Genomic DNA, 25116 nt, shown 5'->3' on the forward strand with positions numbered 1-25116 from the left:
ATGTGTCTCCGTCCCCAAGCAGCAGAGTCTGGGCTGGGGGAGCTCCTGGGTGCCCTGCGGGTCCCCTCCCTCTCTGGGCCCCGCGGGCCGCCCGGCCTCACCCAGGCAGTGGCCTCTGCTCCCAGCAGACAGAGGTCCCCACACACCTTCCTTGCAGACCACTCAGAAATGGCTCCGTAGGCGCTGCTGTCAGATAAGAACCGTAGTAATGGCTGGTGTTTATATGCCCCTTATCTCCAAGGAGCTAAAGGTACTTCATCGACATTTTTTCTCCCCCAACCCATTTGCCCCCACTTTAATTCTCTCGCTCTCTCTCTGAGATCTAGAGTTAGCCCTGTGTTATCCTACACGGACTTACAGGAGCCGTTCTTGAGCCAGGAGGGAAACCTCGTCGGGCCTGAGCCCCGGGCCCCTGGACCCGGACAGGTCACCTCGCCCCTCTGGCCCTCGGTTTTCTCCTCTGTGAAAACAGGCGGTATCCCCAGGGCCCCAGTCGCTGCACCCAGAAACGGTGTATTCAAAAGCCCATCACAGGCACCGCCCACGGGTCCCTGGGGGACAGGGGGGACGGCAGCAGCGACGCGTCCTCACCCTCAGCCTTCATTGCAGGGAAGTTCCTTCCGGTCTCCCAGCTGCTCTGAGCCCCTGAAGAACGGGGGTCTGGGGGTGCTAGGGTCTAGGGGCACAGCATCTCATTTGCCCTCAGTTTTCTGCCTGGAGACCTCGGCGGCCGTGACCTCAGCCCTCTAGCTGCCTGGGACAGGAACTGGTTCTTTGATCCCTGCCCACAGTCCCCCGTGTGTCCAGGGTACCCCTCTGTCCCGGAGCTGCCCCACCCCCGCCTCCACGCTCTCAAATGCCACGTCCCCAGGCCACGTAAGCAGGGTTCCTTCAGCCTCTTCTCATCAGCTTCTTTCTCCACCTTTTAATTATTTTCCTCGCCTTTCTCCGGACCCGTAGCTGCTTGCCATGCACAGAGCATCACAGCCTGCCGTGCGCTGCAGAGAGGGAGGGTCAACCTCAGTCTCTCTCCTCGCTCTGCTCCCCTCCTCCTCCCCCTCTCTCTTTCACTCGCGCACACACGGGCAGGCTCACCGAAGTTAGCAAGGCTAGGGGAAGTCTGGGCAGAGGCCGTGGAGACCGTCAGGGGACAGGACTGTGCCGGGGGCAGAGGCGAGAGTTTGCACACGGCACAGGTGGAAGGAACCGGCACTCAGCCTGCCTTGTCCTGGGGCCTCGGAGACCCCTCGGCATTCCTGGCCACCCCGTTCCTGAAAGTGGCCAGTCCCCTCCAGATAACCGAGGGGAACTTGGTGACCGCAGAAAGAGCTCGGCCTCAGACACTCTGGCCCTGCCACGTGCGAGAAGGACTCTGCCTCCTGAGCCTCGGCCTCCTTACCTGTGAAGTGGGGGTGACACTGAGGAGCAACGGGCTTGCCGGTCGTGATGGCTGGTGCAGATGACCCTCACAGCACTCGGTGTGGGCGGAATGTGCAGTGGTCACGTCTGCCTTCAGGGCTGCTGCTTGCTTGTTGGTTCATTTCAGAACCGTCCGGGGTCCCTGCTGACCCACACCGGTCTCCGTGCTGCAGGCCCGTGATAAACAACACAGGTGTGGTTTTCACTGTGGCAGAGCTGAATTCCACCCCAGGGGGAGGCAGAGGGCGTCACAGGCGTTCACGGCACAGTGCCCCGACTGCTGGTGGGCATGCAGCCAGCCCAGCCCACGGCAGATCAGCACCGACTGCTCAGGGCGCGTGCTGGTGAAGCCAAGGCCCGAAACAGCCCAGAGCCCGGGCAGCGTGGGAAGCGGGCTGAGAGACCAGAGCGCTCACAGGTTGTCAGTGACCGTGTCTGTACAGTGCCTAGTGCGCCCTGGGCACATAGGGCGTCTCCCCCCCTCCTGTGCCCGCCAGCCTCCTCAGGCCTGAATGCTCACACACTCCAGCCTTCAAGGCCACCAGACGCACCGTCCCTGGGGTCCCCGTGCCCCTCCGAAGAGCTTGGAGCTGAAGGACCATTTCCCTGAAGGCACCCACAAGGAGTCCCAGCCATCTCCCGCCCGGCCGGCCCTCCAGAGGCACAGGGCTCCCGTGGGGGGCGAGGCTGCGTGTCTGCCGGGCCGGCTGCCTTTAGGGGGCAGAGTGAAGCAGGGTTTGAGGGCTCCACTCCTCAGCTGTCAGAGCGCCTTCCTGCCTGTCCCCACCTGCCCAGCTCCTGGGCCCCGACCCCCTCTGCCTGGGCCAGGAAGACTGACAGGGCTCCCAGTGTCCTCTCCGGCCCCGCCCGCCCCTGGGAGGCTGGCCCTGGCGCCAGCAGCCCGGTTCCCTCTCCAGCTCGGAGAGGCGCCGGGAGGGGCGTGGAGCTGCGGGCAGAGCTCGGCGCAGACGTGCAGACTCATCTTGTGGACTCATAATGCCGCATCTGCACACTGTCCTGACTTCAGAAATTGGGCTGGCAGATGCCTGGTCATGCTGGCGGGGCTGTGGGTTAACGCCTCGGATTTAGCTTATGTCGTTGCACGAGAGGAGACGGCCCCGACCGTGTTTCTTTCTACCCGATCGGTCTCTGGCCCTGGAGCCCCAGGACCCTCGCGTGTCTGTGTGCGCCCCAGGACCCTCGCGTGTCTGTGTGCGCCGGCAAAGGCATGTAGATTTTCAGATAAAGTAATTCCTCTCCTCAGATGCCGGGCACATTAAATATTTATCGGCAGCAGTTTGCACGTATGGATCTGATAAATGGACGTTAGGATGGGCCGGGGCATTGGAGGCGGGAGAAGAGAGGCCTGGTCCTTTCGGCTGGGAATTTCTCTGGGTGTTTGCAGGAGGAGGAGGGGCCCCAGGTGGTTCTGGCCGTTTGCCTTTTTGGCCCCTGTCGGGGAGCCAAGCCATTCCTTCTCCAGAGCTGCACCTGACTTAGGCTTAGCAGACACCGGAAGGGAAGTGCGGAGAGAGGGGAAGTGGGGTGTAGAGGGAGCTGCCGTGTGATTCTTGCGTCTTGCACTGAAGACACATCCCGGGTCCGGGGCTTATTCCACACAGAGCTCCGCCGTGGGGTGCATTCAGGTCGGGAGGCCCCGCTGACCCTGTGCGGGGGGCCCAGCCGGCACACACGAGCAGCCCTCGGCCCCGCAGCCTGGCCACGCGTGGGGAAGGCTGGAAACCGCGCAGGCCAGGGAGCACGCGTGTGCCAGCCTGTCAGAGAGAAACTGCACGTTCTCCGCCAGCCGGCTCCGTCCGCAGTGCCCAGCGTGCTGGCCGGGCCGCAGCTGCCTGGAGGGGTGTGCGGGAGCCTGTGAGCATCCGCCTGCCCCTCCCCCTCCGCAGGCCTCAGTTCTGAAACTGCCACGTTTTTCCTTTTGTCTCCAGCACCTTCGGGGAGCTGAAGACCGTCCGCTTGCCAAAGAAGATGACCGGGACGGGCACGCACAGAGGGTTCGGCTTCGTGGACTTCCTCACCAAGCAGGACGCGAAGGTGAGCCCAGCCCCCGCCCGCCGGCCTCTCCTTTCTGGGCCTTTTGTAGGAGAAGCAGCAAAGCTCTGCGGTGTTTCTCTTTTATCCCCCCAATTCTGCTAATTTGCATGACACCCTTGGAAGAAAAGGCCTGGGTTTTGTGTTTGGAGGAAGGGGCTGTTCTCTGTCCCCCGCCCTCCCGCCATGTCATAGGTGCAGGGATCTGAGATGCGGAGTGGGGAAGCGAGTGGGTTTCCTAGGCTCCCCCAGGGCAGGCGGAAGGCTCCAAGGTGGTGCACTGGGCGGGCAGCAGGGGACGCTGTGCAGGGCACAGAGGGTGTCCCAGCCGGCTCTTAGCAAGCTGACTCCAAGGCACCCGCGTGGGACCTGTGGGGACACATCTTTCCCTCCCTCCTTCCTCCTGGCGGCTGCAGCCCAGGTAGGTGCTGCTGTGCACAGGGTCCCGGGGACACGGGACACCCTTTGCTCCATAAGCAAGGCGGCCTCTGGAATTGGGCCTGGTGTGGCACACGGGGCTGCGTCCTCGCCCGGCCGGGCAGGAGGCACGGGGCTGCTGCTGTGGCTGTGACTGGGGTTCCGGCCCTGTCCATGGTCCCTGCCCTTAGAGGGCCAGGTCAGAATCCCTAGGGGAAGGGCCAGAGACGGGGGGCCTGTTCATGTGGGGCCCTCCCAGAGCCTGTGCCCTCGGGCGTCTCCGCTCTCGGCCACGTGCAGGGCTCCTGCTGGCTGGGAGCCTCCACCTCCCAGAAGCGCGAGTTTGTTGGGATTGCGAATTGGTGTGGCCGGAGGCCCAGGGGGCAGAGCCGAGGGCGACGTCACAGGGACGCTGCTGCGGCCGTGGGCCCTGAGCACACGCAGGCAGAGAGGGCGCCGGGGCTCAGGAGCCTCGCCAGCCACCTTTGTCTCGGCGTCTTGAGCTCAAGTGCCTGTTTCGTTGACACGTGGCCACGTTTGTCCAGACGTCTGCTCCTCTTTCTCCTCGGCTGGCAGCCTTTCCCTCGCCTCCCGGAGGAAGGGGTGTCGGGACAGGGCAGCACCCCGCGTGCACCCACCCAGGCATCGGCTCGGGGGAGCCAGGGGAGCCGCCCAGAGCTCCGGCTGTTCCGCGGGCAGGTCTGCTTCCCTAGCCTGCGCCCCAGCTTCCTTGTCTGTCAAGCAGGAGTGATGACGCCCCGCCCCGCAGGCGAAGGCAGGTGTTGCACATGAAGCCCTGGCGCTGGGCCTGGCGCACAGCTGAGCTGTTTCCTCCTCTTCCAGCAGCTCAGGCCCCGCCGGGCTGGCCGGGGAGAAGGAGGGGCCAGGGTGAGGCCACCTTCAGAGCACAGACTTTGAAGCCAGCCTGCCTGAGTTCGAATCCCAGTACTGCCACTTCCTGCTGGTGACCTTGGGCAAGCGACTTATTTTCCATGTGCCTCACTTTCCCCCTGTGAAATGGTAACGGTTTTCCTCGTCGAGTCGTTGTGAGGTTTGGTGGAGGTGAGATCCTGGAACAGGGCCTGGCCCCTGTGAGCTCGGCCTGTAGTCGCGGGGAGGTGGAGGGTGGTAACAGCGGTGACCATCTGCAATGAAGGGAAGGGGAAGGGGCCATCCTTCCACACGGCCTCTCTCCAGAGTAGCTCACAGACCCTCCGGAGGGTTGGACCAGGCAGAGGCTCCCGGTCTTGAAATGTCACGGACCCCCAGGTGCAGGAGGCAGTGGTCACGGAAGGGCCTTCTCTGGTGGACAGGGCAGCGTGGCTGCCTGAACGGCCCGCGCTCCCTGCAGGGGCCAGGCTTCCGCTGATGCACGGGGGCGGCTCCTACCCCCACCTTCCTGCCATCTTCTGGGCTCCGGAGAAAGGGCACCAGGAGAGTGAGGACTCAGCCCACAGCTTCTCCCGGCCAGCAGGCCCCCAGCCCAGCAGACGCTCTTCCCTGTCCCCATGTCCCCACGTGCGAGGACCTTGTGCCCGCCACCCAAGCCCGCCTCCCACAGCCGGAACCCACCAGCAGCGCCCCGCCCTGCACAGCGCCCCGCACCGCGCCCCGCCCCTGCACCGCTCCCTTTGCTCTTTTTGCTTCTGGAGAAGCCGGCTGCTCCCCCCGCCTGTCTGAAGAACCCGATTGTCTTGCGAGTGGAGCACTCAGCACTGCACTGACCCGCAGAGCCGCGCGGCCTGCCGGTGAATGGAGCTGTGAACACTGCAATGTCTCGTTAGCTCGAGGGTGGGCGTGAGCTACAAGAGGGTGAGCCGTGCTGCAAGGAGACACTGAGTAAAACCCGGGAATCTTTTTTTTTATGCCTTCGCAGAAGGAGTGCGTGGGACTCCCAGGGTTGGCAGCGGCGCCTCCGTGGTCCTGGGCCTCGGGCCCGCGGGGCCAGCTCCCTGCGCAGCCTTTCTCTTCTGGGAAGAAGGCCTCCCTTAGAACCCTTCCAGGGCTGATGGCACCCGGCCCCCTGCCTCCCTCCCCAGGGCTCCCCATCTCCCACCCAGGTGCCCTCTGAAGGTTAGCCACCCGTCACCCTTGGCTTCGGCACCCGCTTGAACTTGGAGCTGTGGGCCTCCTGTGGGGGCCCCATGCAGCCCTCGGATGGGGGCAGGACGAAGGGCAGAGGCGAGGAAAGGGATGGGCAGGCATGCAGGAGAGGGGAGGGAGGAAGAGCCGAGCGTGGAACCTGGAATCTACAGCAGTGGGGTCTGGGGGTGCTGGGGCTTGAACCCAGGGCGTCGGCTCCCAGCTCAGTGCTCTGTCCCCGGCACTCGTCAGTCCACCTCGCAGCTGGCAGAGGAGGGGGGATCTGGCCCAGTCAGCCCCCCGGCACCGCCGCCTCGTGTGGGCCCCAAGCTCGTGTCAGCTTCTCGCTCCCTGCCCCCGGGGATTCTGAGTCTTCCGACCTTTCTCCACGACCCCCGTGTTCGCCCCACACACCGGCAGGAGCTCGTTATCTGGCAGGCCCCTCCGGGTCAAGCACACATCTCGAACCTGGGAAGAGAATTCTAGCACAAGGCTCTGAGAAAGCTGTTGTGGCCGAGCTCAGAGTAACCAGGCAACTGACTACAATAGCCAGCGGCTCCCGAGACCACCTGTGCCGGCTTCGTACGTGACATGTGCCCCGCACACACGCATTGTCTCGTCCCAGCCTGCAGCGGCCTGGGAGTCAGGCGGGAGATTTGCAGAAGCCCCTCCCCGACTCTTTGAGCATTTGCTAAGCTCTGTCGGTGCCGCTGAGCCCTGCGAACCGCCGCGAGGCCCCGTCCTAGCTCCATAGCGGGGACGCTGAGCTGAGGGGACCTGGCCGTCAGCCCTGGGCACAGGCTCTGAGCTGGCACGTTCTCCCAGCCTAGGACGCTTTATCAGCCCCAGTGTCCCTCGCAGTGAATGTCATTCCCTCGGAAAGTGCTGGTGTTATCTAAGCCTCCAGGTGTGGCGGTCCAGCATCTTCAAAGAACCTCCCCTGCGTGGTGGAGAGAAGTGGGGGGCGGACAGCTGACGAAAGCAGACAGACAGTGAAGGGTCCGATCGCGTCCCAGATGCAGCGGTGTTCCTGCTGCCCTGGTCCGCACTTAGGTGCGTGGCCGGCTGTCCTGTGTAAGGCACCGGCCACGTGGCCCCTGGGCACTGATAGTGTTTCTGGAAGGGCAGCATCTTGGCTTCGATAGAAACAACTCCCGGTGTGCACATGTGATTTCTAACCCTCCGGAGCGTCTAGGGGATGGGAGGTAGGAAGCCATGTGACAGATGGGAAAACTGAGGTTCAGGGGGATGCAGTCACTTGCCCAGGGCTCCACAGCCAGTTCCGGCAGAGCTGGGAAATCGCCCTTGTCGGTCTGATTGCAAAACCCACGTACTCATGCCCCCCTCCTCATTCCAATGCACCCATCACCTCTCGCCCAGCCCCAGCAGCTCCCCAAAGAACAGGACTCGCCAATCAGCGACCATTTGGAAGAAGACCAAGAAATTGTCCCTAAAAACATCTCTTGGGAACAAGCCCAGGAATAAGCAGCTCGTCCTGGAGGGGGAGTGGGCGTCCCTCATTCCTGCAGCAGCCTTCTCCCTGGGCCGGTGGCCTCGGGTTCCCTGCCGGGTGTGCCCACGCCCATTGGCCGAGAAGCTGCCAATAGCCACTGGGATTCCACTTAGAAGCCACCACCTCCTCTTCCTTCGCCCAGACCAGGCTGGAGGAAGGAGGGACGAAGGGCTCGGAGGGAAGGACGCAGCAGACTTGCCGCCCAGACACCAGAACGCTTCTCCCGCGCGTGTGACTTTAATTCTCCCTTCCCCAGCGCTGCGCTTTGTACTTTTGCAGTTGCAGCTGTTTTTATTTGCCGCCGCTGCTGTTGCTTTAAAAGGTCTATTTTCACATGGAATGTTATCCAATTAGCAGAGCAATGTGTTGGCTTAAATAAACACTTGGGGGGAGCCGGCAGTAGGGGGACGTGATGGCGGTCGGCGTTGGCAGGCGGAGCTGTTCTCTCTCGCTGTGGTAAACAACCACAGCTTTAATTGTGGGGTCGCACAAGTTAATGTCGCCGCTCTCATTTCTCCCGTGCACACTGCTGGGGGAGGGGCAGGGCGCCCGGTGTGGACACAGGGCCGCGCCCACCCTGGTGGGGTGATGCTGGGCACTTCCGAGGGGCTCCCCTTCGGCCTGCCTGTGCCCATGGTTTGCACCTTGAAGATTCTCCCGAAACAGGATGTGTGGTGGAAAGAGGTGGCCATGAGCGAGCCAGACAGAGCTTCCTGAGCGGCGCTGGGCCGGGGTCAGTGCACAGTAAAGGGCGTCCCGTCAGGGCAGCAGCGGTGCACGTGCCGCACACGTTGGCTTGAGGGAGGGCCCGGGGGGAACACAGTGCGGGCTCCACGGGACCTGTGGGCTGCAGCCGGTCCGAGGGGACAGCGGCCCTGGGATGAGGAGTCTGGGGGCGGGTCCTCCCTGCGCAGCCCGTGTGTGGGGTAGGCGGGGCCGCGCAGTGGTTAGCAGCACGGCCTGTGGGGAGTCTGCATGGCGGGTCCTCCCTGCACCGCCGTGTCCGGGGTAGGCGGAGTCATAGCTGCCTCTTCCCAGCTGCGTGACGGTGGCCAAGGGACATCATGTCCCCCAACCCCAGGTCACAGGCCCGCAGGACGGGAAGTGAGGCGCCCGCAGCGGCCGTGGAGATAGGTGGGAGGCAGCGCAGAGAGGCGGAGGCAGCGGAGCGCTGTCCGCGTGTTGGGTGTGTGGTGAAGGCCCTGACCGTAGTCGTCTCGCCGTAACCAGAAGTAGGTCAGGGCCTGGGGTTTTGTCCCCCTTCTCTGATGGGGTGTGCATACTGGGTGTGTGCACTCGCCATGTTCTGTGTTCCTGCCATCAGAGTCCAGGGCTAGAAAGAAAGTGTATTTGAATCCTGAGCCTTGAAATGCAAGGCAAGGCAGAGGCTGGGAACTCGGATCAGGACAAGCCGCCGCCTCAGACAGGAGGGGAGCATCCTCCATCCCCGGGATCAGCAGCGCAGGCCTATCTGACTGCCCACCGTGGGCACCGAGGCCTGCCCGCCCCTGTGCGGTCAGAGTGACAGGAGGGGGGGCTCCAGCCCTGAGAAGGACTGGGTTGGTGTCCGTTCGGATCCGTCCGGCAGTCAGTACCAGAGCTGCGGGAAGGCCGCAAGCCCACTCTGCGCCCCACTGTGGAGCCCTCAGCTACCCGACTGTGCTGCCTCGTCCTGGCACCTCTGACCCTCGGCCACCTGGGACTGTCCCTCTTGTCTCTCCCAGAGGTCAGAGGCGGTGTGTCCCCTTCATGTCCCCTGTTTTGGTCTTTGGTTCACGGTAGGTCTTCCAGGATTTTGAGTTGAATTGGGTTGAGCCGAATGGATGGCTGGACGGATGGATGGATGGATTGAAGAGAGCTATTTGGAAGATTTTAGACACGACAGCGCGGGAATGGGGCCCCGGGTGTCCTCGTGGCAGATCGCCGTCAGCTCCACAGTGTCAGGACTTGGCGTGCAGCAGGGTGCCACACGGGGGCCCAGGGTCAGTGCCCGTATTGTGCAAAGAACCCCACTTATTCCAGGACCAGCTTCTTCCTAGCTCCTGCCCTGTGGGTCAGAAGCAGCTGCAGGGTTTGCTGAGAGCGTGGGGACAGGGGCGGGGAGGAACTGCTGCCCTCAGCGCCCAGATCGCCCGTGGGAGACGCCACGCCCACGGCAGCAGGCCTCCCCCAGGAGTCGCAGGCCCTGTTTTTCCCCCACGTTGGCAGAGAAGCCGCCCGCAACAGTTCCAGCCCATCCGGTGCTCCTGTTCCCTGTGCCCCTGGGCACACATGGTCATTCTTGGCTGGCTTAGGTCACACTTACTCCCGACGATGGGGCACAGATGGCTTGGGACACGTTGGCAGTGTCCGTATTCAGGTGGCTTTGACGTCTGCTGGCAGAGGCGGCCCTCTCTCTGCAAGACACAGAGCAGGAGGGGCCACATTGTGCCCCAGACTTTGGAAGACTGGAGACCCGTCCTCAGCTCTGCCCAGAGTCGTGGCCCTGGGACGGGAGTCCTGCCAAGGGCATCAAACGGCTTTGTTGCCGGGAGGAGGAGGCTGTCTGCAGGGAGCCGCAGAGAGGCCAGGCCCGCGGTGCTGGCAGCTGCCCAGCGCCCGCCCTGTGCTGGGGAGACGGCTGCCGGGCGTCGGGAAGTGGAGGCGGCGCGTTCCCCTCCGCCTCCGCTGACGGCCCTCCCGGGAGTATGGGAGGCCGCTGAGGCTGGGGCCCACGGCAACCACGTTGGTGGCTCAGGGCAGAGGAGATCAGAGAGGTGTGACTCCGGACAGCTGAGCCGGAGGGCCGGACGTGGGCAGCTCTGGGCACCAGCTGGGAGCGCAGCGCAGGCCTGCCGGCCTCTCGTCCTCTGAGCGGGGCCGGGGCCCGGAACCTGCTGTCCGGAGCGGGGCGTCCATCTGCCCCGGGTGAGGCAGACTTCAGGCAGCCATCTGGGTCAGGAAACAGAACCCACCCCCAGATGGTACAGATTATGAGGGATTTATGCAGGGCGGTGGGGGGGTCAGCAGGGCCTGGATTCACCAGGGATTGGGGAGCCCCTGGGACCAGTGACACTGGGAGCGGTCGCCACCCCCCGAAGGGACGCTTGAGGGGAGACAGGCTTCCAGGAGGGCAGGAGCCCTGGTCCTGGAAGGGGGAGGGGAGGAAACACTGCCCCCTCCTGCCTGTCGGTGCCCTTGTGCCTCCAGGCTGCTCACCCACCACAGAAGCCAGAGGGCCAGGGCGCCCCGGGCTTACAGTCCGGGGGTTCAGCTCTAAGAGCACAGGGAACGGGATGGGAGGAGGAGCAGGAATAGCCAGCCCTGGGCCGTCCAATGACAACAGGAAGTGGCCCCAAGGACCGGGTGGCTCCCCACTGCCATGAGCATACCCAGAGGGCACCGTTCTGCACCCCAGGCTCTGCGGTCGCTGGCTGAGGGTTCGGCAGTTGGTCGTCCTGGTGGCATCAGTGGCTGTTCCCTCCTGTGAGTCCCGAGGTCACGGGTGTTGGCCTCTCCTCCGTATATCAGACCAGGGCTCGTCCTGAGCAGAAGGCAGCACCGCACCCGCGTGGACATGGAGGATGGGCGTGCTCCTCACCCCGCCGTCTTCCAGGTCGAAGCCGCAGGGTGTGCAGGAGCCTCAGTGGCCCTCCAGCCACAGCCAGGACCCACCGACCGCCCCGCCCACGCAGGAGACCCGCGCTGCAGGAGACACCAGTTTGCTCTAGAAATACTTACCGAGCGCACTCTGGTAGCAGAGATGGAGGCCTGCCTCCGAGGTTCGTGGCCGAGATGAGGAGACGGGCATGCAAGCCGGCATTGCAGACGGGGCACAGGGCACAGCGAGGCTCCCGGCCTGTGCCAGGCTGCCGGCAAGCCCCTGTGGTGAGGGGAGCCCTTCCAAGGCACAGGCAGGACTCTGAAGGCCCCGAGACACGCGTGGGCTGAAAGAGAACGTAGGAAGGAAGCTGACCTGTGTGTGGACCGTGGCCCATGCATCCGTCCCCCTTTGCTGAATGGGGGAGTCCTGTCCGTCCTCGTGGGTGGCGAGGTCACGTGCTTGGGGATCTGGGGAACTCGGGAAACCCGTGATCCATGATGAGAAAAGGCGTTTGGACTGCAAGGGAGGCAACCAGGCCGCGAAAGCAGGATTTGGAGAGACGTAAAGGGTCAGGGGCATCTGACTCCCCACGTCCTCTTTGGGGACACCCAGCCCTGTGCTGCCCCCGAGCACCTGAGAGGAACAAGGCCCCAGGCTGACTCGGCAGAGCTGAGCTGTGCGGGAGCCAAGGTTCAGCCCTCAGTGGAAGCGGGTGTGGGCCCGGAGACCGAGGAGGACGATGCCCATGGACCTCGGGCCAGAGGCCAGGGCCACATTTTCTCCGCTGTGCCCGGGACCGTCCGTGTGCTCCCTGCACCTGCCCGAAGCCCCTTGAGGCCCAGCGCTGAGTCTCACGCCCACCCCCACCCCCAATTCTCAGCTGCCGCAAACATAACGACCTCTCACTGGGCTCTCGCGAGATGCAGGGACTAGCTTGCCCACGGCCAGTCCTAGCCCCCAGTCGCTGTCTCACTGCTGTGACCATTGGAGGCCACCTCATTCCCACCACTGAGGCACTCGGGACCCAACCTGGTTTCCCATCAGCGGAGGGGCTACCTCAGGAAAGGTGACCCTGCTGTTTCTAAGGGACCACATGTTGTGCCCAGACTACAAGCGCAGGCGGGCTTTTGTGTCCTGCCTGTCGGTGTCCCCACGCTGCGGGGTGCTGACGGGGTGGGGCATCATGACAGCCGGCAGTCAGTGGGACGTAGGCTGTGCCCGGCGGCGTTGCAGGGTTCGTTCGTTGAGTCCCCCCGCCCAGTCTCTGCCTCCTATCTTCTACGCTCGAGGAAACAGGTCAGAGAGGTGACCCAGCTTTCCCGAGGTCACACAGCTTTGTAAGTGGCGGAGCAGGGGTTGGAACCAGAGTGGCTCAGGCCCAGAGCCCCTCGTCTCACCTGCTGTGCCAGCTCGCCCCTTAGGGTGAAAAGCCTAACAAAGAGATGAGACCTTTCGGGGGTCATGTCAGAGGGAGGCCAAGAGGAATTTTCAGCAACTCCAGCCGCGAACAAGGGCCTCTCCAGGTTCTGTGTGACACGGGAGTGGGGCCTGAGCTTCCAGGGTAGGAGAATCAGAAGTCCAGCGGCTGGCGTCGGGGCAGCTGCGTGGGGGGCATTCACTGTGGGCCCCCCCAGGTTCCGTTGTTTCATTCCAAGTTCGGGCTCAGCGTCCACCGGATGCAGCTTCTTGGCCGCCCCACCCGACTGGGTCCCTGGGACCGCAGCTCCTCGGGGACCCTGCACCAGGATGGCGTGAATCCCCGCCGCACCAGACTCCCGAGCAATCCCCCGTCTTGAAGCCCAGCCCCCGACCAGGCTGCTCTGCCTCGCCAGCTGAGGACGCACGCATTGTGAAGCTCTGAATGGGCCATTCGGCTCGGAGTCCAGATGCATTTTTATATCCACGTGGAGAAGCACACAGGCTCTGCTGCAGTCAGAACGAGTTTTTTAAATTAAAGTTTAAAAAAAAAAAAGGATTGGAAAAGTTTCCAGCACCTGGCCCTGTGCAGGAAGGCGCAGCGGAGAACAAAGCCCGCCTGCGGTCTGGCCGGGTCTGCGTTGCGAAGACGCCTGTGCCGCCGCCGGGCTTGCGCAGAAGCCCCACCGTTGGCCCCATTTTACAGATGAGGAAACCGAGGCTCTGAGTGGGGCAGTGGCTCACCCAGGTCACAGTGTTTTCTAGGCCGTGGTAACAAACTACGACAGAGAGGTGGCTTAAAACAACATATTCTGGTCTCACAATTCCAGTGGCCAGGAGTTCAAAACCCAGGTGTCTGAAGGGTTGATTTCTTCTGGAGACTCGGAGGGAGCGTCTGCCCCACGCTGCTGTCCCGGTGCTGGTGGCAGCCGGCGCTCACGTGTGCGTGCGTCACTGCAGGCTCTGCCCGCCTGGCGGCCTCCAGGAGGCCAGTCTCCAGGCCACCCTGTTCCTGCATGTCCTCCTCTGGACGGAACTGGCTGCATCTGCAAAGACGCTGTTTGCAGACAAGCTCACGTCCTGAGGGGTCAGGATTTCCACTTATCTTCTTTTGGGGGCACAATCCAGCCCCTAACAGTCACACTGCAGTTGAGGGCCAGAGGTGGGCTGGTTTCGGCCGAGAACCCTCCTGGTGATACGCTGCCTGCTCGAAGCATCGAAGAAACGAGAAGGACACCCAAGGGCTCTCCTTCTGCAGCAGACGCTGCTGCCTGCCACCGGGAGCCGCTTTGGCCTCCAGCGCGACGCCCGCCGGGCCAGGCCCTCTCCGCAGAGGAGCTGCACGGCCGGCGTCTGCGCGCTGCGCCAGCTCGCTGGGCACTGTCCGTGTTGGAGGAGGGGACGGAGGCCCATGGTTTTGGAGCCAGCAAGTGCAGGGCCGCTGTGGACTCCAGGCCCCTGGCCACGAAGCGCAGTGGCCTCCGTGCACCGCGGGCGTGTTTCAGGAGCGCCTGCCCAGTGCCATGTAGCCTGAAGCTGAGTGACGTTTACCAGGGACTCACGGTTCCGTGTGAGTCCATCCGTATGAAATGTCCAGAATAGGCAGGTCACAGGGACAGAAAGTAGGTTAGCGCTCACTGGGGTGGGGGGATGGGAAGTGACTGCTGCTGAGTCCGGACTTTCTGTGGGGGTGGGGGTGATGAAATGTTCTAAAATTGGTTGTGCAACTTGGACTATAGTCGAGACCAGCGAGCGGTTCACCTCAGCTGGGGCCTCGAACGGCCCGTGGACTGGATCTGTGTACAGAGCGGCCCGTGGGCTGCGTCTGTGCACAGAGCGGCCCGTGGACTGCGTCTGTGCACAGAGCGGCCCGTGGACTGCGTCTGTGCACAGAGCGGCCCGTGGACTGGATCTGTGCACAGAGCGGCCCGTGGACTGGATCTGTGCACAGAGCGGCCCGTGGACTGGATCTGTGCACAGAGCGGCCCGTGGACTGCGTCTGTGTACAGAGCGGCCCGTGGACTGCGTCTGTGCACAGAGCGGCCCGTGGACTGGGTCTGTGTACAGAGCGGCCCGTGGACTGGATCTGTGCACAGAGCGGCCCGTGGACTGGATCTGTGCACAGAGCGGCCCGTGGACTGGATCTGTGCACAGAGCGGCCCGTGGACTGGATCTGTGCACAGAGCGGCCCGTGGACTGGATCTGTGCACAGAGCGGCCCGTGGACTGGATCTGTATACAGAGCGGCCCGTGGACTGCGTCTGTGTACAGAGCGGCCCGTGGACTGCATCTGTGTACAGCTGTCACAAAACAAACCAGGAAAGCGGGAAGTGGGCAAGAGTGTGGCGGTCAGGCGGGCGAGGACGGGGAGAGGGCAGACACGGGGCCCACGGGCCACTGGGGTGGGAGGTGGCCGGCAGGCCGGGGCCAGATGAGGAGGCCGAGGGGAGCTCGGCCTAGGGCAGCAGAGGGATGGGGGCCAGCCGGCCTGTGGTCATCAGGTGCAGGTGGGCTCAGCTTTCTCACAGGGGCGGCCCTTGGCAGAGGGTGGAGAGGAGCTGGCGACGGGGGTCGCCCACCCCAGCCAGGGTGTGTCGTGGGAAAGAGGCCACCAGGCCCAGGCCCAGCCACCGCCCAGGTGTGGGTGTGTGGACCACGCGGGCACATGCAACGCTGTCCCTGCACGCCATCCGCCGATGGAATGTGTGCCCAGTGCTCGCCCGCCTCGCCTGGAGCAGGTGTCCTGGGCCGAAGCTGGCCTTTAGCCTGCGGTGCCAGCCGGCAGGAGGCAGGAGGGAGTGCTGGAGGTCAGGGGGTCGCTAACGCGCTGCGTTGTATTTCTCGTCCCTGCCCCCAGAGAGCCTTCAGCGCCCTGTGCCACAGCACCCACTTGTACGGCCGGAGGCTGGTCCTGGAGTGGGCTGACGCCGAGGTGACCCTGCAGGCCCTGCGGCGGAAGACCGCTGAGCACTTCCACGGTAAGCAGGGGGCTTCCGGGACCCACGGCCGCAGGGCCAGGGAGGCAGCCTGTGTGGACAGCATCTGTGACCTCTTGGCTTCTGGGCGGGTCGCTGGGAGACTTGGCAGGTAGTAGGGGGCAGGAGAGTGGGCCAGGGGGCCTCCCCATCCCCCCGCCAGGCTGGGGCAGGCTGGCAGACACGACCAGAGGGCTCCCATCCTGTGGCCTCACCACCCAACACTTGGTCCAGGTTCCCTTGGTCGGCCCGGGGGGCCACTCGCACCCATTTCCCTACACCCCGCTCCCCCTCGGCTACTCGTTTGAGGACCATCCACTTCCCACCAGGGCCCTGACGGTGACAGCACCTCACCCCCCCCACACACACACACTTGGTGTCACATGGCCTCACCAGTTACTCAGTCCGTCCCCGAGAACGTGGGAGCAGCTACTCCGCCTTTGGGCTGGGGTGCAGCAGTGCCCTTGTGGGCCTGTGGGCCAGGTGGAGGAGGCAGGCACACTGTCTGAGTGAGGGGTCCGGGGAGGCCTCCCCACAGAGGGGACCTGTGTACCCACAAAAGGGCTGCCGGAGCAGAGGGACCCAGGGTTGGTGTGTGCATGACACCCTGGGGAAGGGGACGGGTGGAGAGGCTGGCTCGTGAAGGGGCCAGGTGTTCCACCTGCAGTGCCCCCCACGGAGCCCCGACATCGCGAGTGGCATGCCGCCTTTGTCCCCCCGTGAGTCCCAGGACAGCCAGCAGCTGCACTGCGCCCTCACCTGTCCCCGTATCCAGTGGCAGCTGGGGGCCACCTGCGTCACCTGGGCACAGTCTGGGGGTGATGGCTGCAAAGCCCGCCTTCCCCCACTCAGCAGTAGAGATGGAGCCCGGAACCAGGACATGATCATTTTCTGTCCCAGCCAGTGACACCTGGCCCAGGTCAGGCAGCACCTGCGGGGCCTGTGGCCGCTCCTGGGAGCCGAGAGTTCCCAAGGGGCCTCGCTGGTCTGGTTGGGCAGCGAGCAGACCTGAGCAGTGTCCGCGATGCAAGACTGCATCCCCCCGGGACAGGAGGCGGCCCTCGGACTGAGCTCAGCCTGCCACACCCTCGGAAACCCCTCTGCTCAGCCTGCGCCCCTCCCGGAGCAGGCCTTGCCCTCTGGCTTGTGTACTTTGTTAACCTGGCAAGTGCCTGTTCGGCCCTTACAGCCCAGCTCAAATGACACTTTCTTCAGGAAGCCTTCCCCTCCCCAGGCATCTGCTGGGTCCTCTGCTCTCCCACTCTGCCCCTGCACTCCCTCGCCCCGCCTCCAGAGCTGCCCTCGCTCCTCTCTGGCCGGAGCGGAGGATCAGGACTGGGCACAGAGTCCCCGGCTCACAGCTCAGCAAGTCCCCAGATCCTGCCGTGCAGAGCGGAACCTGTCCTTATCGACAGCCATTGACAGACCCAAATGCCCCGTCGGCAAATGTTTGTGTAAGGGACTCTCGGGTCCCCGCCGCCCGCCCGCCGCGGGCGTGCAGGCTCAGCACTCCTGCCGCGGCGGGAGCAGCCCCTTCAGTAGCCTGAGCTCCGCAGACAGCGTTGTCTCACCCGCTCGGAAGCGTGTCTGTGGGGCTGGCTTTCTCCCCAGCCACGGACCAGCTGCTGGCCGAGCCCCTGGCGGGCCGGATGAGGAATAACAGTAACGGCAGTTGTCTGTCAGTGTGCACCTGCCCAGTGGTTCCCCACCAGCCCTGTGGATGGGTACGATTAGCCCCATTTCATGGACTAGAGGACTGAGACCAGCCAAGCATCAGAGTGACCGGTGACAACTATCATTTATGAGGGACTTGCTCTGTGCCAGGGGCCACCCCCGCATGGCACAGGCTCTGTCTCATAGACAGCGGTGGGCACTGCTGCCTCCATTTTATAGACAGAGAAACTGAGGTTCAGCCATGTGCCCAAGGTCATGCAGGTGGCAAGTGGCAGAGCAGAGATATGAACCCCCGACCACACTAGAGCCTCCCCTCCGCCCGCACACGCTGCCTCGAACCAGCCAACGCGCTTTCAGTCTCGGGCCTTCGCTCCGCCTGGGCTGGGGCGGGTCTCCTGCGTGGCTTCCTTCATGCTGACGCGCCAGACCCTGGGTCCTTCCAGAAACGGAGGGAAGACGTGATCAGGTATACCAGGAAGCCTGTGGCGTGCGTGTCACATTGTCCCCCAGGGACAGGTGAGGGAACAGGTTCGGAAGTGGGGTCCAGCCCGAGGCCGGTGCTGAGTGTCAGAGCCACGCCACATGCTTGGACCCGAGTCCCTCTGGAGGAGGATGGCCCTGCAGGTGCCAGAAGGGGCCACCAGCCCAAGGGGGGCGCTCTGCGGCCCTCCCCAGCACGCGGGCCATGTGGGCCCAGCTGGAGAGCCTGGGCTGCAGGGGTGGGGCAGGGCCCGGGGGAGCGGGAGTGAGGAGCTGTCCCCAGGCTGTCCCTGGTGGGGAGGGACGGAGCCGGAGCAAGTCCTGCTCCCTCTGGCCTCCTGCCAGGTCTCCTGTTGGCCTGGCCTGTCCCTAAGCCAGGGGCCCGTTTCCTGGTGACACCGTCTAGGGGACAGAGCAGGGCCGCGGACGGCATGTGGCTGGGGGGCAGGTTTTCTGGGGGGCAGGACAGCAGTGCCGGTGGGGATAGCGAGCAGGGTGTCCTCGTGGTGCCACTGTCTGGAGGGGTCACCAGCAAACACGGCGGAGCGTCGGGCTCCAGCTGGCCTCCCCTGGCTGCGGCCGAAGCGTCTGAAGGTGATCAGCATCGCGTCTGTGCCGTTCTCTTCCCAAGAAATAGCGCGCAGCCCCTTGACAACAAGCTCTCCCAGAGCCCAGCAGAGCCCGAGGCAAGGATGCCGGCCCAAACACGGCACCGCGCCTTCCTGGTCTAGCGTCCCAGCCAGGCTGCCTTCAGAGGGCTCTGAACCGAAACGCTGTGCGTGCGTGTGCATGTGTGTGCGTGTGTGCGCACATGTGTGTGCATCATGCACATGTGTGTGCGTGCGAGATTAGCTCTGTGGCAAGCGGATTTTCTATGAGATCCTGGTCCCCAAAAGGTTAGCTTTGGGAGAAAGGGCGCTGACGTTGAAATCGACGGGACACGGCCTGTGTGGCGTCCTGGCTGAGTGTCCGGGATGAGTCCTGTGCCGTCTGTGCTCCGTTTTGCACTTTGCGAACGAGGGCGACAGCAGTGCCGGCTTCTGGACCCCTGCGCAGATGGCCAGGGCAGTGACGGAAGGTCGGGAGCTGCCTTTTTGTTTTTGCCCCCACAACACGTAGGAGGTGGGTGCCCTTAATCCTCCCATTTGACAGGTGAAGGGACTGAGGTGCAGAGAGGCAGGGACTGGGCCAGGGTCGGTGGTGCAGGCAGGCGATGGCGCCCGTACCCAGGTGACGTTTTCATTCGGCCGTCCCGAGGACGCAGGGGCAGGGGTGGGGTGCAGGTGCCCTGGGAACGGCAGCCCTCTCGCCCACCCCGCCCTTTGTGCGATCTCTCGGGGCAACAAGAGGGGCCCGCAGCAGCCGCGAATGTTCAGAATAGGCTGCTGGCCGCCTGCCCTCCTGGCTAGGCCCCTTTCCCCGCTCTGCCCCTTCCCTGTGGCGAAAAGTACCCAGCTCGTTTGTGTTGAAACCCACATTGTCCAGAGCCTCCAGGGTGCTGGCAGACTCCGGGCAGGTGGGAGCCAGGCCCAGTTCCCGCCCGGCCCGGCGCTCTGCCAGGAAGGCACTCAGGTCTCAGGTGGAGCCAGAGCGCGAGGCCACAACAAAGGGCCCCTGTGGAATGCGGGCCTTGGGGTGCAGGCAGCCGGCTTAGCCATCCGGCAGGGCCCAGCTGGCAGCTCGCTGTCGACACTGCGGCCTCCGGGCTGCCCTCTGGGACAGTGGGAGGGGCCGGCGGGAGAGGGGAGCGCTGGCCGTGGCCGGTGCAGTCAGCGCAGTTACCCCAAGTTCACCCCGCGCCTGGGGCCCTGCCCCGTGACCGGCGCCTCTGCTCCCTCGGGTCCCTGGTGAGCCTGGGTAACGGTGGACGGACAGCTCAAGGTGCAGTCAGGCTAGATAACACGCTGTTGTTATTGCCATTGTGTTATGACTGTCATCACTACTGCTACAACCTTCGCCTGTTCAGCCTTGTTCTGTGCCAGGTACTGTTTACAGCCTTTCACAGCTAACCCTGCAGAACCCTAGGAGATAAGTGCTGCATTATCTTCTGTTTCAGAGAGGAAACTGAGGCACGGGAGGGCAGATCACTTGCCGAGGGTTCCCAGCTGCTAGCAGCCGAGTGGAAGCCAGACCTGGGCTTTGAGCCATCCTGCCGGCCCGTTTTCACACCAGTGGGGGTGCCCGTCCCTTACACCTGCCCCCGCGTGTGTCCCCTACCTGCTCTGGGACCGGGGCACGTCGCTCGGCCTCATCTTGTCATCTGCACGGGCCCAGGGTACTGTCCTCGTTAGGGGCGTGCGGGCCCTGAAGGACACGTTGCCAGAGAAGCTGCCGGGGCAGTGACCTGCCACAGATGCACTCGTCCTGCCTCCTGTCTGGGCCTGAGGATGGGCCCGCGTCCTTGCGTCTGGTCAGCCCCGGCCCAGGAAGGGTGCTCTGTGGGCAGAGGGCTGAGACACAAAGGTTTCTATGAGCCTGGACAGTGACAGGCGTGCGCGCGCGTGTGTGTGACCGAGTACGACGGCCTCACGCAGGCAGTGCTCAGGTGTGCTTGCGTCCGACCTTAGCTCCCACCTGTGTCCATGTCTCAAGTGTGTGGACGTAGTGGGCGCTGTTAGTACACAGCAGCAGCGAACGGGGTGTCCTAACGTCTTGCCTTTCAGCGCAGTTGTGGGAAATAAACATGCCGGGCACCTGGTCGGGTCCTCACTACACCTCAGGCCCCTTACTGCCAGTCGAAAGCGCTGGTTTGGTTTAAACCCCTCACGACCCCCCCCCCCCAAATCCTGTGGATGCTTCGTGTTCTCCTTGCCCCTGGAGACGGCAGGGCTACGCTTCCCCTTGGGAGCTGATGCCTACGGATGCCCGTGGGGTTGGGCAGCAAGAGCAGGCATGTGAAAGGCATCTTAGGGCTGATCCTAGGCAGAGGGCTGGACACCAGACAGAGGTGCTGTCGGAAAAGGGCTAGAACAGCGATGGAATCGTCCTCGCCCTCCCGGCCGGCCCCGCCTCCCTCCCCAGCCCACATCACAGCCGCCCAGCAGGAAGCGCGCTCTGGAGCTTGTGTGTGGGAGGGTGGAGGAGCAAGGAGGGAGGACGGGAAAGTCGGCCACTGGCTGTGTCCTTTTCTTCCCGAGCGTGTTACAGACCAGCAGGGCCGCAGCTTCGAGAAGCTTTCGGGGCCTGGCAGGCCGGGTACCTGCGCCGAGAGGATGGAGCGGCCAGGGCAGCCCACCGAGAGCCCTGCGCCCGAGCACGCGCAGCACGGAGGTGCCCGCACACGGGCCTTCACTTGGCCGGGAGCAGGGCTCTGCTGCCCGTGTGGTCCTGGTCCCGCGGGAGGGCTGACGGGCTGTGCTTAGCGCCTCCCGTCCACCTCGGACCTGGGAGCGTGGACGTGACCTGCGTGGCAAGTGGCTGGCTGTCCCTGCCCGCCCACGCCCGGCCAGGCAGGGGAGCAGGCTGGCTGCTGGAGCCCTGTCCCACCAGCCCGTCCCCTGACCCCCGAGGGGGTCCCTGTCACCCCTTTTCCTCTCAGTTCCCCTCTAAAACCCCTCACCTCATCTTCCTGCTGCTTTGTGTTCATGTGTGCGATTGGCCGGTGCCCCCCCCCCCGCCAAGGTGCTCCCTGCAGGGGACCAGGCCGCCCGTCCCCTGCCTGGCCCTGCGCAGGGCGGTGCTGGCTCACTGTTGGCGGACGGACGGAGAGGGTAAGCAAGCGCCTGCCCTCAGCACGGCCCGCCCTGGTTGAGCGCGGGACACGGGTGGGCAGGCTGCGCCCTCACGCCGCGAGGGCAGAGTCGGGCAGTTGTGACAGAGGCCCCATGGGCCATAAAACCTGAAATACTGACTGGCTCGCTCTTTACAGAAAAGCTTACAGCCCCTGAGCCTGGCGAAACGGCTGCTTTATCTTATCCGAAAGCGGCACGTGGGTGCAACTCCTCCCCCACGACCCCCTTTCTCGGAGAGCGTGCAGTTCTGGAGGCTCAGACCCCCTCACCCCGGCTGGTGTCCTCTGCTGCAGGGCTCCAGCGTTCCCGGGAAGGGGGCCCCATCACTGCTTCGCTCTCCGTCTCCGTCCACCCCTCCACCCAGCTCCTCCCGTCCCCTGGTGCCCAGACCTGCCCGCATGAGGACCGAGCAGTGAACACGGGCTGTTTGGGTGGGAGAGACGGATGATGAAGAGGAGGCTGTTAACGACACGGTTCTGATGCTAGCCAGCCCTGTAGAGGAAAGCAGAGGGGATGACAGCGTTCCTCAGCGCGGAGCGGGGGACAGGTTTCAGGTGCAGTGGCCCGAGTCTTCCTGAGGGTCTCGTGTGATGCGAAGGAGCCAGCCAGCCATTCTGGGCGGAGACATTCCAGGCAGAGGTTACCGCAGGTGCAAAGGCCCTGGGGCGGAAGCATGTTCCCAGCAGGCCACTGTGGCTGGAGGACAAGTGCAGAGTGGGGAGCAGCTGTAGCAAGCAGGGAGACCTTCGAAGCAGAAAGGGGGGGTGCCATGCTTGGTGACACAGCCTCACGCCACCCTCACTGCCGGGGACATGCGTTGGAGGGGGACAGGAATGGAGGTGGGGTCCCACTGTGGTCATCCCAGCAAGCAAGGCCGGTGGCCTGGGCCGGGACAGCCGGGTGGAGAGAAGCATCTGGACTGAGCACTGTGGTGGGGTAGAGCCAGCCTGAGGGAAACTGAGGCAGGTGCAGAGTTCTTCGCTGAGCCCCTCAGAGGATGGTGATGACGGGGCCCAGGAAGCTGGGGAGAGGCTGCAGTGGGGGGGGATCTGGACACTGGGTTTGAGATACCTATTAGGACTCCCCGTGAGATGTCGAGCAGATAGATCTATGGGTTCGGAGCTCAGGGCGAAGTCTGGGCTGAGACATAAATTTGGAAGTCATCAGCACACAGATGATATTTAAAGCCTGCAACAGTTCACCAACACCACCCCCCCCTTCCATAACTTAATCATTCCTAAGACGGCACATTTTCAAAAGATCGGAGACCAGGAGAGCCCGTTATCCCCACGCCAGCCCTTGCAAATACACCTCCTTGATCTTGGCCAGGAAAACATAATCATCGGGCTTTAACAGTCACAGTCAGGAAAGTTCAAGTAAGTGTGTGAAGTCACAGAATTTATTATTCAAAATATCCCTTTGCCGTGGATTTTCCCAGCTCCCTGGAGACAGGCGGGTCCTGTCAGCTCCCCTCGTCGTCCTCCAGGCTTCCCGTGGCAGCCTTGCTCCGGAGGGGCTGGGGCCCCAGCTGGCAGCAAGTGAGGGGAGCGGTCCCAGGGGTCCTCAAAGGTCCTGCGGGGAAAGGCCTATAGCAGGGCTAGGGGGCCTGCAGGAGGTGGTGTTTGCCTGGTCGTGGAAGGGGGCTCCCTTCCCTGTCCAGAGGGGTGTGTTTCGCTCTCCCCCTGCTCCTCTGTGCTGGTGAGTGGGCCTGGAGGCCCGTCTTCCTCACGCCCCCAGCCATACCAGCTGGCGGAGGCAGAATCCGGGGGAGAGAAAGGAAGTGGGAATTGTCTGGGTCAAGGCAGCTCCCAGGTGGCAGCTGCTAGCAAGGGTGCAAAGTGTGGCCGTGGGGAGGGGGCCACACTCCCAGAGCCCAGTGCGCCCCTGCAGAGGTGTGGGAGGCTGAGCTGCCGGCAGGTGTCCTCCCGCCCCCACGCCCCAGCCTCTCTGAGTGGTGTTTTGGAAATATTTCCAAGTGCTTCAGCAATATCCTGCACACTCTCTGCCCTTCCCCTGGGAGCGGCTGTCCGTGCGGGAAGGTGCCTGCTCCCAATCCAGCTAAATTGTTATTGACTTGTGTTCTCTGCGCTCCGCAAACATTTCACTCAGCCGGCGCCGGCGAGGCCAGGATTCCCTGCTAGGGCTAACGGGGAAGCCAGCTGTGCGGGCCATTTCTCCTGCTCTTCCTCATCCATCACGGAATTAAACTGACAGAAGGAGAATTTCAGAGCGACTCGGGAGGGGAAGGGGCTGGGCCGGATTGGATGAAGGTCCGGGGCCTGGGGACCGCAGTGCTAGGAACGGGCAGGAGGGGGTGGGCTTCCCTCTAGGGTTGCGACTGGCGGCAGGGGGCGGCCAGTCTTGTTTCTGAACTCTAGGCTGGCCCGGCCAGAGAAGCCGAGGGGAGCACAGACGAGGAGGGTGTTATTACTGCTTCGGGACCACAAGCGAAGCCAGGGCGGGTGTGCAGACGGAGAGGACAGCAGAGGCGGCGTGGGTGAGCCATCCCGAGATCGGCCACAGATCTTCATTTTCAAGACATGGGGGGGGGGGGGGATTTTTGGTTTTTTTAATGAATCACCATTCTTTCGCTGTCAGATCTGGCCTGACATTTGAGATTCTGGCTTTACTTGAAAAATCGGGTTGGACTGCCCCGGTCCTGCCTCCTGATGAGGCCGCTGGGCTGAGGTGCTTGGGTTTTCCTAGTGCCACAGTCCACAGCCCCCCCTGTGGTCACCCACCCAGACCACCGGCTGCACCCCTTTTCAGCCTGGCCCTTCAGGCCTTTGCACTTAACAGGTCCTGGTGAGGACATCATCCCACCTCGGACCCTTACCTTTTCCTCCCAGCCTCTACCCCCAACTCAAGGCCTGTGCCAAGGGAAGGGGACAGGGCGCTAATGTCGACCCAGCCCCTCGAAATGGGTCCCTGCAGGCTTGCAGGAGGGAGTGGGGGACACCCTCCAACCCTTCCCGGTTCCTTTTTCTCTTGCCCTGCGCTGACCTCCGTCACGGGACTCTGCCATTGCTCTCCACCTGCACGGCTCCTGCAGCGTCTGACCAGTGCAGACGCATGCCGCGAAAGCCCCCGGCTGCGCCTGGCCCCACGGCCCGACGTGGGCCCTGTCCACGCTGAGCCAGGCAGAGCACCTCACCAACCCCAGGCCAGCGGGTGAAACCGCTGCACACCCATGGCGCCCAGAGCGCGGTCAACCCCCGGCTGCGCCACGGTCAGCCTTGACTCACGGAGCCAGCGTGCTCAGCACCGTGGTTACCGTCAGCGGTAACCCAGCAATCCCAGTAGCCAGTGCCCACCCAGGCCACCAAGTCAGCATCTCTGGCCGGAGTCCAGACAGCAGCGGCTTTCCAGACGGCTCTGTCCAGTGGCCAGGTTGAGAACCAACGGCCTCTTGAGAGGTGCTGATGCTGGCAGGGGGGTGCCGCTCTGCGACCTGTTCTGCCTTTCCTGCTGAGGGGTTCCTCCTGAGGGGGACTAGTGTCTCCATTGCAGGGTGGGCAGCTGAGCCCCGGGACCGTGGGCTTCACTGCGGGGTGGAGAGTCAGTGGTGACGTGACTTCTCCAGAGCCCCAGGGTGGCTGCCTCCGCAGCTGACAGATGGGACAGCACCACCCAGCCTGCTGCCAGAGCCTGACGAGCTCCGGGCGAGGACACAGGCGTCCTCGGCCCCAGCACCAGCTCTGCCCTCGGCACTGACCGGCCTGCTGGCCCCCAGCCGTCGGCTGTGCCCGCCCTCGGGGTGTCCTTGCACTCACCC

The 25116-nt window shown here is 63.9% G+C and overlaps 1 protein-coding gene across 1 annotated transcript in view; it reads left to right on the top strand.

Annotated features, from left to right (window-relative positions):
* Nucleotides 1-25116, top strand: part of RBM19 (RNA binding motif protein 19) — a 109621-nt gene that overhangs the window by 68537 nt on the left and 15968 nt on the right. Inside the window, exons 22-23 of the mRNA XM_036276588.1 lie at nucleotides 3369-3474; nucleotides 15339-15459. Of these exons, the coding sequence (XP_036132481.1) occupies nucleotides 3369-3474; nucleotides 15339-15459 (227 nt within the window). The remainder of the gene's footprint in view (nucleotides 1-3368; nucleotides 3475-15338; nucleotides 15460-25116) is intronic.

This window comes from Molossus molossus, unplaced genomic scaffold (genome assembly GCF_014108415.1).
Source record: "Molossus molossus isolate mMolMol1 unplaced genomic scaffold, mMolMol1.p scaffold_m16_p_22, whole genome shotgun sequence".
NCBI classification, from domain to species: Eukaryota; Metazoa; Chordata; class Mammalia; order Chiroptera; family Molossidae; genus Molossus; species Molossus molossus.